This window comes from Pleurodeles waltl, chromosome 3_1, assembly GCF_031143425.1.
Source record: "Pleurodeles waltl isolate 20211129_DDA chromosome 3_1, aPleWal1.hap1.20221129, whole genome shotgun sequence".
NCBI lineage: Eukaryota > Metazoa > Chordata > Amphibia > Caudata > Salamandridae > Pleurodeles > Pleurodeles waltl.
In genome coordinates, this window is record NC_090440.1 from 1,585,318,737 (window position 1) to 1,585,338,359 (window position 19,623).

Below are 19,623 nucleotides of genomic sequence, written 5' to 3' on the forward strand. Positions count from 1 at the left end.
CCCATGGGAATCCCACATGATTGTGACAAAAAAAAAAAAACTTTTGGCCCCAGAGGGGGTCCCTCTGGCTCCCCCCACAGGGCCTAGGTGGAAGGGTATTCTTAACCTACACCCTTATATATCTATTTTTATTTAACTTGGGGAGAAGGGACATAGGGCCAGATGTAGGAAAGCTTTAGCGACTCGCAAACGGCGAAAAACGCTAAAGCCCATCTGGTATGTAGAAATGCATTTTGCGAGTCGGAACCGTCTCGCAAAATGCATTTCCAAGTCGCAAATAGGAAGGGGTGTTCCCTTCCTATTTGCGAGTCGCACTGGTATGCAATTCCATTTGCGACCGCAAAAGCGGTCGCAAATGGACTCGCAGTTACCATCCACTTTAAATGGATGGTAACCCAGTCGGAAACGGGAAGGGGTCCTCATGGGACCCCTTCCCCTTTGTGTCTGGACCAAACAATAATTTTTCAGATTGGACCACTACCTGCCCTGAAAAATACCTAAACAAAAGGTTTTGGTTTATTTTTCAAAGTGCAGCTCGTTTTCCTTTAAGGAAAACGGGTTGCACTTTGAAAAAAAAAAACTGCTTTATTTAAAAGCAGTCATGGACATGGAGGTCTGCTGACTACAGCAGGCCTCCATCCCCGTGAGTGCCCTGAATCGCTATGGGGTCGCAAATTGCGACCCACCTCATTAATATTAATGAGGTGGGTCTTTGCGACCCCATAGCGACTCGCAGAAGGTGTCTGAGACACCTTTCTGCATCCCAAATTGCGACTTGCAATTTGCGAGACGCAGGGACTCGCAAATTGCAAGTCACAATTTGGGACTTTCCTACATCTGGCCCTAAGTCCTCAAGGCATGTAATGGCTGCTAGCAACATTTTTATCATGTTGCTGGCAGCCAATCAGAGCGCTTGCTGACGCGGGAGTCCCTCAGACCTAACTGCTCAGATTTACAAATATTTCTGTACCTTAATTTTTCAAAAACTGATGAGCTGATTTACACCGAATTGAAGACCATGGTCTAGCTTCCTTCTGTATTTTTTTCAATTCCATTCAGCAGTTTTTAAGGTAGCACTGCCTAAAGAAGTCTATGGAAAATGCACAAGGATTTTGTATTTTGAGATCCCTCTTTTTTCCTAGCCCCCACTTGGCGAATCACCCGAAACCTTCCATGCGCAAAAAAGACAAAAAAGAGCACTTTATTAATAAAATAAAATGTGCGAATGTGTGTTTATTAGTACAGTTGTGCTAAATAACGTGTTATTGGGCCTCATTTATTCCCACTGCCATGGCATAAATATATTGAACTATTTCGTAGCAATTTGCCAGTTAAACATAGACAGCACAATAACATCTACATCCTACAGAGCAGTTAATTTGAGATTAGACTACAGGAAATTGACATCCTAGTCAGATTATTTATCCAGCATAAAACAGTTACTTACCGTGGACAGTGGGTGCCGGAAAACAAAGACACCACACAACATGTGTCGATCCTGTCACGAAGCCTGTGTTTCATTGTGCCTTCTTTCGGGTACTAGTGTTCACACATTCCTGGCAATTAGACTCCTTTGCTATGTGTCCCTATTTCACCTAATATACTTGAACATTTGTTTGTCATCCTATGTTTTTAGGTTTGGCGTTAAATAATACCTTTTGATTTCACTGAAATATGTATACTATACTTACATATAGGGGCTTTCAGCAAACTTCTATTCATCCATTGGTCTGTTGTTATGGCATTTACATTTTGCTTCCAACCACTACAGCATATACCATGGGCAGGGGATCAGCCTACTTCAGCCACAGGTTAGCTTCACTTTGAGTTTCTGCATTTCTTTCATAGAAACACATCTGCACACTAATTGTCAGTGTTTTTGTTTTTACTTTATAATGACTTTAGTGTTACCTTTATGCGTGGAGCCCGATGTGATACCAGAAGAATTCTCATGCACATTCCAACTTTGTCAGATCTCATCTCATGCCAATGCTGTTGTAAATAATTTTTGGAGTGTTTCGTTTGTTATTTGACTGTTGTCCGTTTGAAACTCTTCTGTATTACCTTATCCTCTTTTAACTTTTTCTCTTACATCCTTTCTTTCCTAATTTCCTTTTTTCCTTCATTTTCTTTCTTTCCTTCTTTTCTTTTTTTCTTGCCTTCCGTCATTCTACTTTTTTATTCGCTTTCTTTTTTTTTGCTTTCTTTCATTTTTATATTCTTTTTTCTTTCTTTCTTCTCTCTTTTTATTTCCTTCTCCCATTCATCCTTTCTTTCACCTTCGCCCAGTCTTGTGTTCTGTCATTACTTTTTTGTTCTCTCTTTCATTCTTCCTCATTCCGTCTCTCTCTCTTTCTTTCTTTTTCTTTCTTTCTTTCTTGCTTTTTTTTGGGTCTTCGTCAAGGTACTACTTTTGCCTAGTGTATCACTAGGTTTCTTTTTCCTGCCCTTAATGCCAGATACATTAGTTTGTGATTTTGTGTGCCTCTTTTCTGACACCTTCCCTTACATTCTAAGACTGTGGTTTGATTCCACCTCCAATCCTAGCACCGTTGACAACGTATCTAGAGTTTCCAATCAGACTCTTTGTACACCTGGTTGGTATGTAGGAAGATTCCTTTTTTCTGTTTTGCATCTGATGCATTGGGTCTTATAGAAACAGATACTATGGACATATTTAGGGCCTCATTTTGAGTCCCATGTTAGGTCCACAAATTGGCTGGGATGGTGGAGACACTGCATTTGCCACAATAGCCATGGCTCACTCATCACATAAAGGCTTGTCCGCTGAACAAGTAGTACATTTTCACTGAAAGTGCTTTTGTCGAAAAGTGCTTTCAGTGAAACTCCTGTTTGTCACCTGTTCCGCAATGTCATTGGAGCTTGACAGACTGAGTAGAATTTTTTTTGTTTCCTAACAACAAACCTTCAAAGTGAGAGTATGTTTTTAGGAAAGACAAAATCAATCTCCCTGGTATGCTGGGAGTTTTCAGCGAGTGCGTGGGGGACACTGACATTGTTTTTCCGTACAAGACCACAATGATATGCATGTTTCTTCTTGGTAGGAAACAAGTGGTGTTATCAGCTCCTTACTTGGGGCAGTTCACAAATGTTATTCTGACAGCTGGGCGAGCTGTCCTCAACCTCTAAATGAGGCTAGGGAATCACAAAGGTCAGGAATGAAACAATTTTGGCCGGATATCCCATTACTTTCCATCTCTAGTAAATCTCTTTGGCCCTCATTATGAGTTGCCCGGAAAATGGGCTGGATTCTTCCCACCCCTATAGTTACCGATACCATGGAATAGGGAATAGCCAGCCCATTACAAGTTGGACTCAGTAAAAATGCAGAATTTGTATTTCTGGGTATGATTTTCTAGTAACTCCTGTTTTTAGCTGCAGAAATCTCCAGGTGAAAGTGAAGAGGTCCTGAAGATCTCATAATTTTGATGGGGCTGGTGCTGACAATCACCAGCGGTTACCGCTGTAGTTGTAAATCTCATTTTATTGCATCTTGAACTTCATTGAATACAATTATTTACTAATAATTATTAAACAATTGAACATACTGCTAGAGGGCCATGACCAGGCATTGTCTTCAATTCTATGAATATAATATGGATTGTGCGTCTTAACCTTGAAAACTTGAATCTCTGTTTGGAGTCACACTATCAAAATCTATTTTCTGTTGACAGAAACTTTACACACAAGGCTGGGACAAAGCAAAGCAGAAGGGTTACGATTTAAGATCGGATGCCATTGCAATAAAGTCTGCACGAGCATCGCGGGATATTGCAAGTGATGTAAGTAAACTGAACTGTGTTAATTTTCAGAATGCTAGAGCTTGCAGTTTATGCGATTTTTGTCACTTATTCATTGAAAAAATCCCAAGCCATCGATTTGCATGTGTGCATTGGGACATGTGTTTCAAGATGTATCCATGAGTGTGCGTGGATTATGACGCATGGCAACAATTTTAATTTACCGTTCTAATATGGTGGATGATCATGTTAGAAATCTAAATTGAAATGTAAAAAGAAGAAGAAGCCAAACAGGAAAAGGGAGGGAGCAGTACATCAGCACTGTGCAGCTGCTGGGTCCTTGATGAAAAAAACAAAATACATGAAAAAAATGACAACAGGTGGGATATAGAGCGGGGTTGGAAAGGTTGAGGAGGAGTTGAAAGAAGAGCATACAATGTGGGGGAATCAAAAAGAAATGTTAGCAAAGTGCAAAAAAGAAAGAAAAAGGAATTAAGCATTCTGGCTGTACTTTGCATCTGGGAGGCCCTTGTTGAAAATTAAAAAGTAAAATTAAATATATAATAGAGGGAGTGGGATGGGGGCAGGGTAGAGAAGCAGAAAGAGAGCACAAAGTGGGAGCTTAAGTGAAGGGGGAAAGAGCAAAGAAACACAAACACTTCAATGGAGTGATCAATGAGAGATAAAAAATTGTTTCGGCCAGTATGTCATGGAAGGATACAAATTGTGGGGCACATACAAAAACAGGGAGGAAGGCCAGCAAATCCAAAACAGGGAGCACACCAACCTAAACCCCACACTAAGTTTATGTAATGTGTTTTAAATAGGTCTTGTTAGCTGAGATGTAAAAATTGCATCAAAGGTCACCAAATATAATCCAAAATTCTTGTTCACATAACTTCAAATATAGAAGTGGCAAATGCACGGAAAAGGCAATTGTGTCATTGTGGCATGACTCATAATGTGACTAATAAATGTTGATTTGCCGAAGCCTTTGCACTAATTCCTGAACAGAGTCAACATGTATGCAATACATATTTCATCATACTATGCATGGTCTACAACAACATAGAAATGTTAACATGTTTCAGCCCTATATCAAACATTTTGGACTTTCGTCTGGACAACAATTTTTTTGTTACAAAAAAAAAAAATGGGGAGAAAACAGTACACTAACTTCTTTGAATCATGCTTGTTTTACCAGAAATGGGCAAGTGTTAATTTGCCTGTTAGGCTTAACAGTCTAGCGTTCAACACACAATGGCGTGCTTAAACTTCAACTCGTTGGATATCTGTGCCATAATTAGTTCTCAAGCAAATTGATTCTAAAGTAACATCCATACACAGAAGTTAAAACATCTGTTTACCTACTCAGAGACCACTGCCCTATATGAGTTAAGTTTCATCCATTTTTCATGCATTCATAGTCACAGCTCATGTGGGTCTACAAACTATTGCGTAGTGGGGTAAACCGTGCATCAAGAGTTCAGCAAACCCAATACAGAATTAATGAGAGAAATAATGACCATTGTGTCCTAGTCCAGGTACCATGGATGAACAATGAATAAGGCAAACATTAACCCAAATTTTCTTTGCCTTTTAATTAACAAAACATGAACTTGTCTTCAGTGTCAGAATCTTTGGAGCCTCTCACAAAATGGGATTGTGGCACTTGGCCAAACACTTACTCCTTCCCTATCAACTAACTAATTTTAAGACCATCTGTGGAAATTTGGTTTCCTTGTATGGCTAATTCTCATTTCAAAAAATAAAAAACACATATTGGGAATATAAGCAGTAGTATGGAAAGGTGTGTGAAAAGGAAATGTATTGCTTATATTTTATTTTTGACTGATTTGATGTGTCCTCAATAGACAAGGTCAGGTTAATGGAGGATTGAAGAAGAAACTCTGAGATCAATGAGACAAATCATGAATTGTATCATTGAAGTACTATGGCCTGATAATCGGTATCATAATAATAGTTCCTTAATTGGCCAAATTTACAGAATTAGTAATAAGTAGGCTAAGTTAATATATACGTGGATGAATTATGCCAAAGAACTCAGAGACGGACATACATAGTATGATTACTTTCAAAGTGGAACTGTTTTCTTACCCCACCACAGATAATTCCCATTTGATGTTGACGGACTGTTGAAGAGGAAAAGGTCATAGACATATGTGAACACCAGGTTCCTTGGTGTGAATCTTGATTTTGAATATTTTTCTCTTTAGAACAGGCGTATGTATGTTGTATGTGCCAATGGTTTTACCTATTGTTTTGCAACCAGTTTCAGCCTGCATCTGTTGTTAATCCCTAAGAACCCATCAATGTATTCTTTGAAGGATGTATGACTTTTAGAGCACTCATTGTCCCAATCTATCATACCTTCATGCAGCATGCATTAGAGTGTTTCATATTCAGACTCTGCCCCAGACATATCTATCTGTCATAGCTGCATTATCTGACTTAAAGACAGTCACTTGCCCTACGTATAGCTATAGAACAGACAGCCATCTTAAAGGGCCAACATGGAAAGCTTTTGAATAACCTCTGGGACTAGACTCATTTGCAGTGAGTGTGGTAGCATGGATGGCATGGTTGTCACATGCTTTGATGTGCTGTAGAGATGATGTTTCATATTACACGTAGACCTGAGGGTTTTAACATGGGGTAGCAAATCACAATATAACTGAAATATCTTTCGATATGTCGTTTTGTATCCTTCAGCCCCTGTCCATAAGACAAGAGCCTGCTCCAGATGAATAGGTCATAAAATTGAGAATTTGAAATGAAAATAAACTTTGTGGAGAAACTCAAGTGTTATGGGTGGTGAAAACTACTGGGCTGAACCCCAAAAAACACCCAAGACCTTACTTCCTCACAAGTCTTTGGATATCTTTGATCAAGGCAGTTGTCCTCTCACATCTTGATTACTGGAACGTCACTTAGATGGGGTTCTCTATCTTCACCACACACACATTACAGTAAACACACAATAATCCAGCAAGAGCTCTCTTTAATTTGAAATCCTGGCACTTTTTCTCACTTCCACTGAAGCCAGTACAGAATCAAGTAGCCTTCAAAACTGTATGTTTGGTTCCCAAGGCAAGGCTGCTGAAACTTAGAACTAAAATAGTCAATAAGATAAATTCCTGTGAACATTTAGGGGCATATTTATAAACCCCTAGTGCCTCCTTGTGCCGCCCCAGCATAATTTTTATACGTTAAGGCGGTGTCAAGGGGGCCTTTTCCCCGTGCCAGATTTACAAAAGTGGTGCAATGCAAGCATTGCACCACTTTGTAACCCCTTGCGCCACATTATGCCTGAGCCAGGCATAATGTATGCAGGGGAGGCGTTCTGCTGTTAGGAGGTCCAGAAAAATGGCAGAAATGTTCCCGTCATTTTTAACGCCTACCCAAGGCAGGCACTAAAGTGATGCTCCCATTGTTTCCAAAGGGCCTCCCCACGCATTGCTGGACTAGTGCCATAATTCTTGGCGCTAGTCAACTAAAGCTCCACAATAGCATCAAAAATGTGGATGCTATTATGCTAATGTGTGCTGTATTGTAAATGTGGCGCTACCATGGTGACATTGGGGGGGGGGCAAGAAAAGTGGTGCACCATAGCTGATGTGCCACATTCTTGTAAATTTGGCCCTTAGAATCTGGGTCTTCCTGTACAAAAGGAATTTAATTTATGATTGTGCCAGAAATTGTGTTTTGTGCCAAATCTGGAATTAAAGGAGGTGAAGGGACCCTTCCGTCCTGATTTTCTTAGCCCTCCCAGACATTTCATCCAGTAAAGCTGATAATATCTAAGATGGGAAAGCGTTGAAAAAATATAGAATTTCCAGGAGACTTGAGAGCAGTGCCTCAAATTCCTTTAGTAGTTCCACATTTTTCAGGCCTCTAGGGCTGCAAGTTGAGAAATCAAAACATTCCTGCATTCCAGAATTACTGACACTTCTAGCATCAATAAATACAGTTGTGGCAGTACTAAACCAGTATTCCAACATCACTCTTAATTAGGGCCTAGGAATTAAGCCTAGGATATGTATTATCTATATAGTTATTTTATAAACCAAGCAAGGAATGGTACAAGATGAAATTGGGCACATTCTTTCTAAAACAATGTTAGGCACACTACAAACTACTTACTAACATGACACAAAATGAAAGTGATTTCTAACTCTGTAGAGCATCAGTCTTATGTTTAATATATTTTATTGTTTTTTCCTGTGATTGCAGCAAATATCTAACACATACTCATCTATTCATCATTATTAAAAGAGCACAAGGATATGCTCCGTGTCAGTGTACAGGCGACTGACACTATCTGCTTTCTATTTTCAGTACAAATACAAAGCGGCATATGAAAAACAAAGAGGCCACCATGTTGGATTCCGCAGTCTTGAAGATGATCCCAAGTCTGTGTGGGCCATGCATGTGGCCAAAATCCAGAGTGAGAGGGAGTACAAGAAAGATTTTGAAAAATCAAAGGTCAAGTACAACAGTCCTGTGGACATGCTGGGTGTCCTGTTAGCAAAGAACTGCCAGAAGCTTGTCAGTGACATTGACTACCGCCATTACCTGCATCAATGGACATGCTTGCCTGACCAGAATGATGTCATCCAGGCTCGGAAAGCCTACGATCTGCAGAGTGATGTAAGTGCTACTGTGTTTTGAAAACTATACATTTTCTAATGAGCTAATTTGATCTGCCTCAACCGTTCATCATTCACTAGTATTTAGTGATGCCTTGAGTGGCATAATACAAAATGGTAGGACCCCGTGCAGAATGTGATGAGAGGACCCATATCTCACAGATATTCATTGGTCTTGGGCTGAGAGCCCACCCTGACCCTTCAAAGGCAGGAGAGCCTCTAAAGCATTGGGGCCCTCCTGTGCCACAGGCACCTGCATTACCCTCCCGGATGCCTTACTAATATTTACTTTCAACCTGCAAGGCACAACAACAGCAAGCAAATGCACAGGCTAAAATTAAAATACTTATTGTATAGAGAATAGGCTGACATTAGCATGTTTTTTTTATTGGAACTAAATTATTTCAAATTATCAAGTGACTCAGTGTGTTTTCATATGTCTTTGTTGGAGTTTTTGTTTCTCTTAACAGACTTCTTCAAGATGGTCAGTTATTCCCAAAATCTATCTTGAGAATTGTGCAGAATCTCTCCTTCTGTTTTGCTTTTTGGAACATAGCTCTGTTAAGAAAGCTGGCATAATTCCTTTGATTAATTTACCATAGGTTCAAGAGTAAAAAATGCAATATTTTTGTGTAGTGATCACCGTTGTATTCAGCGGAACCGTGGCACAATGCGTTGCACCACCCTCTGGTAATTGTGATATGCGGGGATGAGGTAGGGTAGCATCATTGTTTCACAGCCTTAACATGATGGTCCTTTGATCTTCTTCAGTCTACTGCTGATTAAAGGTGAACTCTATTACTCCAGTGGTTGGTTGTAGGAAGTCTGTCTAACACATTGGTTTATATCTTCAGGCACTCTACAAATCTGACATGGAATGGATCAAAGGCTGTGGCTGGGTTCCCATTGGATCAGTGGATGTTATCAAAGTGAAGAAAGCCCAGGAGATCCTCAATGAACGCTTGTACCGCCAGCCTCCTGAAACAATTAAATTCACCAGCATTGTCGACCCCCCAGCGATTGTCTTGGCCAAGACCAACGCTGACCAAATCAGTGATGTACGTTATTAATTTGCACACAGCACTTACTGTTCACATAATAGAATAGGAGGTTCTGCGTGGCCACACTAATGGCTTATAGCGTGTGTGAAGTTTGGGGGCTCAGAGTTAACGGATCTGCATTGTCAGTGACAACATATTTTTTTTCAACAGTGGAAATATAAAGAAGCCTGGGAGAAAGACAAGAGAACAATCCACGTGATGCCTGATACCCCAGAAATTGTGCTATCCAGAGCCAACGCCATCAACATTAGCAAGGTACATATTGTTGCTTGTTGTTGACTTGTTTGTTACATATTTCAGTATCCCAGCCCAGTGTGCCCTTGCTAACATGAGCTAAAGTGTAATAATAAATTACTATTGCCATCCAGTGGTATATTAACCATCCTATCATATTTTCCACGTAATGACACAGTTAATAACCATTTCCTTAATACCTGTTGGTTGGACAGTAAGGGTGCCATAATTCGTAGTGTATGCCATGTCTTTTTAGTATCTGCTTGTAAATGTGAGTATGCAGGACTGCGTTGGTGTAAGCATAAGATTGGTCAGTAAAGGTAGGGGTGTAGCTATCATTCATGCAGCAGATTCAGTGGTCCACTGCACCCCAAATATGGTTGTCTTGTACAGTCGAAGTGTGGGGAGGGACATTTTCCTTGCTTGTGGTAGGGTCTATGTCAGTCTTCCTACATCACTGGAGATAGATATTTTTAACCCTAGCCTTCCAACTGCATAATTCTAGTAATTGGACTCACCTATATCTCTAGGTGAGAAGCAGTTTTCGGTACAGGTATGTTTTAGGAGGTGCTTAATTCGTATGCGACACATTTATGTGATTAACATCAATTAACTTTCACTTATTTTATTTACAGAAACTGTATCAACAAAGCTGGGAAGAGTCTAAAAAGAAAGGATACGACTTGCGAGCTGACGCCATCCCGATTACTGTTGCCAAGGCATCACGAGACATTGCAAGCGATGTGAGTGTTGTGCTCTTTCCATTCATAGACAAGGTTCACTGTGAAGCATGAGGGCAGTGCCTGGCAAGCTGAACTCTGTCATACAACAACCATTTGCAAAGCCAGTTGTTAGGCTTTTGCTAAGCATCACTAAAACAGATCAGAACGAAGATCTCATATCCACTCGCAGTGCAGAGCGGATATAAGAATGAACAAGGAATGTAACACTGCAGCAGAGATAGAGCAAAGTAACAAGACAACAAAGATGCAGACATAATAGGAACATAGCATACGTCACAGGGTGACAAGAATGCAGGGGAGTTAACAGCATCATAAGAAAAGCAAATGTAACCGTGTACCAGGGATACAATTGGTGTAAAAGGGTCTCAGTGGATGTAAAAGTGAAACAAGACTTCAGTGAGGTTAACCGTTGCAAAGCAACACCAACTATAATGGAATACCAGGGTCACAGCACATAAAACAGTATATCCTGAACAAAATGCATGTAACAGTGTATTCGGAACAGAGAGGATGTAACACGTATCTAGGACAAAACAGATGTATCAGGTTCACAGTAGATGTGACAATGTATCATGGACACAGCAGGAGTAAGAGGGATGTAGCAGGTGTAACCACTTAGCAGGGACACAGGTGGCAGGAGAAATTGGGAAAGAATGGGATACCTGCATTGGGGACAGGCAGCCACCACTGTTGGAGTGAGTGAGGGCAAGACAGGACATAGGCAGAAGAGCGACAAGCACCACTGAACAAAGAGGGAAAGATCAAGATACAGGTAAGAGGCTGGGAAGATAGAAATATTCAACAATTTTTATGAAAGAGAAAGGAAGTACTGTGGAACAAAATCAAGGGATTGGGATAGGGATAGTGCTGTAGGAAGCTCCTGCTATTCCTGCTTTGTGCACCATGTGTCTGGATGATGCCTACACTACTTACAATATCACTGTATTCCCCAAGAAACATGTGTGTGCCAATTATGGCTACAATTGCACGGTGACAAAGGCAGTTGGCATATAGTGGATCAATAAACCTCCATTCCGGATAATAGATGATTCACTGTCAATGCATTGCAATGGAAGCACTTTTATTTGTAACAGCAGGTTATGCAGTCAGAACTAAGGAATTGTGAGAATATTCCAACAGCTGATTCCTAAGGAATGGTCTCTTCCTCAAAGGAATAAAATCCCACAGTTTAGGTTTCTACTAGTGCATCATTAAAACAAAGCAATCACTATAATTTGAATCCCGCTGTAAGTAGCTGCTACAGAAAACAAAACAGCTGCACGTATCTTTCATGGTTTTCTTTATTGTGCTTATCTATCTCTATTTTTCACATCCCTAGTACAAATATAAAGCTGCCTATCGTAAGCAGCAGGGGCATTATGTTGGATTCCGCAGCCTGCAGGACGACCCCAAGTCTGTGTGGGCCATGCATGTAGCCAAGATCCAGAGCGACCGGGAGTACAAGAAGGACTTTGAGGTGTCCAAGACCAAGTATAACAGTCCTGTGGATATGCTGGGGATACTGCTGGCCAAGAACTGCCAGAAACTTGTTAGCGACATTGATTACCGTCATTATCTGCACCAATGGACGTGCCTGCCTGACCAGAATGATGTCATTCAAGCAAAGAAAGCCTATGAACTTCAAAGTGATGTAAGTGGAATGCAGGAAAAGATGTATCTATCAACAAATGTGAACAAGGACATGAGAATTACCTACTCATGTTTGTAAACTGTTGGCATAAACGTGAAGGCAAGTGAAGGTCACATACATGTGCTGAATCCTAAGCCAAACTATAACAGTGAAACAGAACTTTTCCAAATCTTTGACTTTAAGAGCAGTGGCCGCCATCTGCCTCCAACTATTGTTGGACCAGTAATACCACAAACCTCCATTTACCATTTTTATTGTGCATATTTGGCTCAAAGGGTGATTTTAAATACACTTTCAAAACTCAACAAATAATTTTTAAAAGTCAATTATGTTTAAATATAAGTCATTGTAGCTGTACTCGTAATACATTCTCTAGTTCACAAATTAGCTGTATGGTCTAAGGCAATGATTTTTGAAGGTTACAGAAATAGAACACCGATTTTAGTGTTCCTATTCATATTCATCCTGTCATTTTAATATGTGCTATATTATAATGGTTGCAGTGGTACACAGCACAATATTGTCTTAAGTGGATCAGTTGCCCTACCTTTTTACTTTCAGGCTGACCATCAAAAAGCTAGCATATAAATGAGACATATTTTTCATCTCTTTTCTTCAGTGGCTCTACAAGTCTGATATGGAATGGATCAAAGGATGTGGATGGATCCCCAGTGGATCACTGGAGGTGAACAAAGTGAAGAAAGCCCAGGAGATTCTGAATGACCACTTATATCGCCAGCGTCCAGACACAATGAAATTCACCAGCATTGTTGACCCACCAGCCATTGTCTTGGCCAAGACCAATGCCGATCAAATTAGTGAAGTATGTTTCTTTAATCACAATACAATATACACTGTTTAAACAAGGAGTAGAAACGGCCAAGCAGTGGTACATTTCACTGTAAAATGTTTTGCTAAATGTGTACTGTGGCACTGAGAGTTTTTGCTTTCACAGTAGCCATCCCACGTTTCTTATGTTCTGTTCTGTTTTTGTGCAGTGGAAATATAAAGAAGCCTGGGAGAATGACAAGAGGACAATCCATGTCATGCCGGATACACCTGAAATTGTTCTTTCCCGAGCCAATGCCATCAATGTTAGCAAAGTAAGTACGGTATATAAATTCAAAGGGTTATTGGTATGGTATTAAAAACACCTGTTTTCATTCTTCCGGGAGGACCTCTTGAGCCATCCTGTCAAAGCCTTAGCCTGATAGCTTGCAGTCTCACCACCCCTCTGGGGCCAACATGTGAGCCAATGTTTTTATGCATCAGTGAGACACACATGTAAGTGAAATTTTAGAGACTCCTCACTAAATGTGGCAGTAGAGAACTAATGTTTTTTTATTCCTCTTCTTCAAGGGTTGGTCAAAGATGTGTTGAAAATGCTATTAACGTGTGAATACAAAAGTGTAGGGAAATTGAAGCTGTGTCTTTGTTGCTTCAATGTGTTCCACACCAGTGTCACACCACCTCCCATGTACCAAGGAAGTGCTTAGTGATGAAGGAAACAGTGACACTGAGAGTATCTGTCACCTGACATTGGTGTGTGCCTCTGGTCCATTGCAAAATTAAAAACCCATTGCTGCAGCATTGTATTTGAACTCACAAATAGGAGTGCATAAGTCATTAAAAACATGGTTAAATCATCTTTTGGATGTGGGTAATGGTCCTAGCTTGCAACCTAGCGATTGAGACCACCACAAAAATGCAAATGACAATACAAAGAGTGAAAACTACCTTCTCTTGATAGTAAGTCAGGGATCTCAATTTGTTTCTCTTGAACTGAACTGCAAATGGAACAGGACCTTGTCAGATTGTCATTGTCTTGTGTGAGTGGTGTCAACCTCTATTAAGGTGGTAACAGCTTCTTATGCTATATTGCCATTGTATCTAAAGAATGCTCTACTATTACGCTTTCTTACACCTCTAAAGTCGCCACTCAGCACATAGACCAAAATGTTCTAACCCTAACCCTGATCTGTCACTTGAGGATAGTTTTACTAAATCAAAAGCAGTTAGGAACATCATCCACGGTGAAGGTCATAAATACATGGTGGAAGATGTACAAGGATATCAAAGTGGAAGTCTGCTTTGGCAGAAATATGTCAACTCAAAGTGGAAAATAATAAGAAACATGGGATTAAAATAGATAACAGGGAGGGTGTAGGATGCCCATTAGATGGCACATTACCACATAATTTATGCACATATTGAAATATTGAATGAATAGCTCACTGACCTCTGCCAGTTGACCCAAAACCACAAGCATGCAAAGTAATGAGGATAAAGGAGGAAGGCATGTTGGGCAGAGGCTTGCCGGCATGTGAGGTGAGTAAATGTCTTGCTCACTGCTGCAGGTAGTGAATGGCAGAAAGCATGGCTTCTTTATCAGAAGAAATCGAAAATCAATATTCACTAAATAAGTTACGTTGGCACACGTAGTGAGAGTAACTCATTATCTTTTGAAATTATGAAATGTATCTTGTCTTTCAGAAACTATACGAGCAAGCTTGGCAAGACAGCAAGAAGAAGGGTTATGACTTGCGTGTGGATGCCATTTCAATCAAAAGTGCCAGAGCTTCACGGGACATTGCCAGTGAGGTATGTATCTTGAAATTTACATTGGTATAAATCACCTAATGTTCATATTTATACAATATTAAAATGTATATTGCCTCTTATTAAACCCACAATTTGAGAAATTTAAATTGGTTTAAGCTTCCATAATAACAGGGTTTCTTCAGTTCTATGTAAGAGCATCTTACTATATAGAATACTGGGATAGTGCCACGCTGGACTTGCATGGACATTCCATTTGTGGGAAGAATTATCAAAGTGACTGTAGATCAATATTCAGCTCTGTCATTTGGGTACAAATCATTTTGGATGCTGTAGAAATGTGGTCGGGGGAGTGCTGAACACTAATAAGAATGTTCTGATAATGACTTGAGGAAGCCATCATCTAAGAAACACAATTATAGTAATGACAATTTATTTTCCAAAGCAGATATACTTTAATTCTTCCCAAACACGTCAGTTTATTAAGAACTTGCATTTTTGTTTCAAATGTGTTAGTCAATTCTAGATGGGTGATTGGATCTACCAGTCCTTTGAATAACCTAACTGCAAAGAAAACCTGGGTGTGTAGGGTGTGTGTGTATAAGATATGCACATTTAAACTGTGATTGAAGGTGGTGTACAAATAAATGCTAGAAATATGTTTTTGGAAAGCCTACAACCTTGTTATAAATGTGTTTGTTCCTACATTCCACAGTACAAATACAAATCAGCTCATGAGAAGCAGAAAGGACACTATATTGGAACACGCTCTGCTCAGGATGATCACAAACTGATGGGACTAATAAAATCTGGCAAACTTCACAGCGACTTAATTTACAAGAAAGACTATGAGAAAACCAAGACCAATTGCCATATACCAGGTGATATGGTATCAATCAAGACAGCCAAGGACAGCCAGGCTGTGGCTAGCTATATTGATTATCGCCATTACCTCCACCAATGGACCTGCCATCCGGACCAGAACGACTGCATTCAGGCTAAGAAAGCCTATGACCTGCAGAGTGACGTAGGTGCCATGTGGCATATTTATATTTTCTCATATCCATCATTACTTGATAAAATACCGACATATGTTTCAATGCTTCTATCAAAAACATACTTCGCTAATTACATATTCTGTGTTTTATCGTTGGTTCTACCTGTTATTCCACTAGGTGCCTGATGGAAATTAGAATTATTTAATTATTTGAATTTCTCAATTAAAGCTTGTTGTCAAGCTGAATGAAAATTCCAGGTCCAGAAGATCATTTGGGGAAGTCCTGAAACATTTAATTTTATGTGGACTTTGATTTACAACCACAGCTAGTAGATGCCTCAAAGGTGGTGTTGTAAGCTGATGAAACTTATCACACTGCATAATTTGGGGTTGTAGAAATCTAAACACTGCCTACTGTAATGACATGATTATCTGTCTTTCTAGTTTCTTTCCTAAGATCAGGAAACAATCATGTTGACTCTTTCCTTGGTTTCCAAGGCCATGATTGCTTCAAACTCAGATTAGCATGCAAGTCAAAAAGTAGACTGCGAGGACCTGCAAAGGTGCAGTCAAGAAAATTGGCTCTGAGTTAATGCCAAACTTCAGATCATGTTCATTTGTGCTTCTGAGTCTTTGAAAATGTAAAGGACTCTGTCTCAGTAAAACAGGCAGTGACTATTCCTAGACACATGCATGCCATGCTTGGGGCATCCTTCCATTACTTGTTCAAACAGTACAAATGAAATTAGTGGGGGAAAATTTGCTGAGAATAAAGGCTTAATATAATAAGAGGGGATGGCTTCCTTGTGTTGCCTACATGTCTTGTTGCCCCACCATCTCCTTTTTCAGTAGTATTACTTTCTCCAAGACGTACTGAGTGTTTTGGTGCCTCCTATTTTTTTCCCTGTAATTCATTAGTTTTGTTCTTGGCTTGTTCAAAGAGGGGAGGCTATATTGGAATAGCATAGTCGGGAACTGTGAGGCCAATTCATATTTCAAAATATAAAATCCCATCTCATGTGAACAGTCATCTATGATTGCTAATTCACTGCCAACAACCATGTCTGTTGAGTTAATCAATAGCTTCCCAAAAAATCTCTTAGATATTTAGGAACTCTGTTTCAAGAGATTCCTCCCAAAATTCTAAATACCCTCCCTCCCCTTGATGGCTTATGAAGTCCATGCAGATGTCCTTCACACAGAGCAAAAAGGATTGCTGCTTCACTCTAACAGGCTCCACGCAACAGTGTGCGGCAAGGGCTGACAGCTACACCAGCAAAATAAATCATCTAGAGCCAACTCAATTGTATGGAACCCCAGTCTACCAATCGAAATCCATCCAATTTGTCCTAGTTGAGAGTCAGAGGCCTCATAATGTGCTCCCTCTTGTATTTTTCATTGCTATACTAAGTTGCACACGAAAGGTACTGCTGATCTTGTTTTTAGACTGCATAAACATATGTGCAAGTGTGTGGATCTCTCATCATGCGATCCATGAGATTCTCTTATTATGGTACCATAAGATATTCCAAGAATTCCATATTTGCCCCAGTATTTTCTTAAATCTGGTAACACAGCTCACTGGATAAATGCATTATTAAACAAAAACTTGGCCTGCATTGTGCAGAATATTGCCACATTTATATGGATTTCTAGCTACAGAACAATGGTGATTTCAATTACCCAGAATATTGCCCACTAATGACAGAGAAGGTTTCCTTTGTTGTCACTGAATACTGACCATTAATGCCATAATAATGTTGACTATATTTGTTATAAATTAGTGGTCATGTGTACAATTGAAACTTGCCTTTGTTTACCATAGGAGTTCTGGCAAAACGATATTGCCATTTATTGTCATGTAATATTGCCAGTGCCAGAACACAATACTCTTTCTCTCTGGAGCATGTTATCCATGATTCCCACAAAATATGGTTTTGCTTGTCCCAAATATTGCTTCTGCCACCACACATATTTCTGCTTTGGGACATTATACCTAGTCTTTGCATGGCACAGTACTTTGCTGTGTCCACTCTTACCACAGAATACTGCCCAGCCTTGCCACATTAGTGTTGCCTGTGCACATTCCTGGCTCTTGCCAAAGCTGCTGTGCAAGGCACTATACAACTCATTGAAGGTCAGATCACATTGTCAATGGCTGCCAGTATAGACCTGCATCATCTTAGATAACTGGTATATCCTTGTTAATGGTACGGTTACCAGCCTACTCAGGACAGAAATCTCTGAATCTGGAGGTTGCTACAACGCTGAAGCTACAAAGGTGTGAAAGAGAGAAAAATTGAGACTCAAGCATTCTTAACCAAAGTCTAAAACCCAAGTTTGCAGAACATCAGCCCCTCCAAATCACAGCTTTCTCTAGCCAACCTTAATTCAATAAAGAGCCTATGGCATATCTATTCTTCATTGCCCTGAAGTTCATTTCCCTTGTGCGGTCTAATTGCGTTTGACCGCATGTGTAAGATATAGCTAGATCCTTTAGAATTCTGATGGCAATTGGAGAAATGCTGTATGTTCCACATTATAATCTTACAAAGCAATCACTAATGAAAAGCATACATTCTAGCTACTATTAAATCATGTGATAGGTCATTACCTAACAGGGAGTGACAGCTTGTGTCAAATATCCTGGAGCAGAAACAAGGGAGGCTTCCTTGTGCAAGGACACTCTCTGAAGGTGTGCCAGAGGAAGTGGCCATGTGACTGAGGGACAACTCTGCTCTCTTATACAGTCACAGGGAAAGTGTCTGATTTCCCCTGAGCCATTCAGTAGAACTTTTTTTTTTACTGACAGTCAGCTGGTAGTTGTACTCACTCAATTAAATAATGCTAGAAGCTTTCTCTTCGAGCATAGGGTTGGGTGGCAGGGATCGCTTTTGACAACATGGTGAAACTTGTATTTTTGTAACTCTGTAGAACATTCCCCCAGCTATGAGACCATGCTCCAGACTCCTCCTTTGGTCAATCCACCTAAAGCTACTATTGTAAGCTGTCAACTCTAGGGGCCTTGTTTGAGGAAAGATTTGGCTTACAACAGCATTGTCTGAGGGAGATGCCACTTCAAGATAGGCAATGACTGGCGAGTGGGAAGGGGAATTCAGATTCATATTTGGAACATCCCACCCCATCTGCCAGTCACTACCTACTCGGGAAAGCTCTCTTCTTCAGACTGTATGCTTAATTACTGTTTCTATCTGCTTTAATTAATTGGCCAACACTCTGGTTTCTTTCTCTGACATGTGTGCAACATATTTGTTTAAGAGCACTTCATGTTAATACTAGGTTTAAAAATGTATGACTCTTACATTGAAATTTGTGACTTTTCTAAGATGTTTTCTCTTACTCTTGACTGTAGGCAATCTACAAGTCTGACATGGAGTGGATCAAAGGATGTGGCTGGGTTCCCATTGGGTCAGTGGATGTGCTTAAAGTGAAGAAAGCCCAGGAAATCCTGAATGACCGCTTGTATCGCCAGCGTCCAGATGCCATGAAATTCACCAGCATTGTTGACCCACCAGCCATTGTCTTGTCCAAGATCAATGCAGATCAAATCAGTGAGGTACGTCTACTTTATCAAAACACAGCACACACCATTCAAATTATGTAGATTCCAGAAATTAGAACTATTCTCTGGTTGAAGAATTATGCTATATTTAAAACATGGTGGATTATGTTTTTATCAAGTTTTCATCTGTTACATTTAAGATTAACATTTACAGCCATTTATGCTTTTTTCTTCAACAGTGGAAATATAAGGAGGCCTGGGAGAAGGACAAGACGATCATCCATGTGATGCCTGATACTCCTGAAATTGTGCTATCCAGAACCAACGCAATCAACGTTAGCAAGGTAAGTAGATCAAGTTGTGCAATGTTAAACATAGGACACTTCACATACGAGTGTTAACTCAAGGCACTATATTACAACCT

General features: G+C 40.0%; 1 protein-coding gene across 26 annotated transcripts in view; it reads left to right on the forward strand.

Annotated features, from left to right (window-relative positions):
• Positions 1 to 19,623, forward strand: part of NEB (nebulin) — a 375,459-nt gene that overhangs the window by 195,885 nt on the left and 159,951 nt on the right. For all 26 annotated transcript variants that reach the window (XM_069225183.1, XM_069225192.1, XM_069225189.1 and 23 more), the window contains 12 exons: positions 3,696 to 3,803; positions 8,121 to 8,432; positions 9,286 to 9,489; positions 9,643 to 9,747; positions 10,362 to 10,469; positions 11,809 to 12,120; positions 12,740 to 12,943; positions 13,119 to 13,223; positions 14,614 to 14,721; positions 15,395 to 15,706; positions 19,050 to 19,253; positions 19,439 to 19,543. In XM_069225183.1, the coding sequence (XP_069081284.1) occupies positions 3,696 to 3,803; positions 8,121 to 8,432; positions 9,286 to 9,489; positions 9,643 to 9,747; positions 10,362 to 10,469; positions 11,809 to 12,120; positions 12,740 to 12,943; positions 13,119 to 13,223; positions 14,614 to 14,721; positions 15,395 to 15,706; positions 19,050 to 19,253; positions 19,439 to 19,543 (2,187 nt within the window). The remainder of the gene's footprint in view (positions 1 to 3,695; positions 3,804 to 8,120; positions 8,433 to 9,285; positions 9,490 to 9,642; positions 9,748 to 10,361; positions 10,470 to 11,808; positions 12,121 to 12,739; positions 12,944 to 13,118; positions 13,224 to 14,613; positions 14,722 to 15,394; positions 15,707 to 19,049; positions 19,254 to 19,438; positions 19,544 to 19,623) is intronic.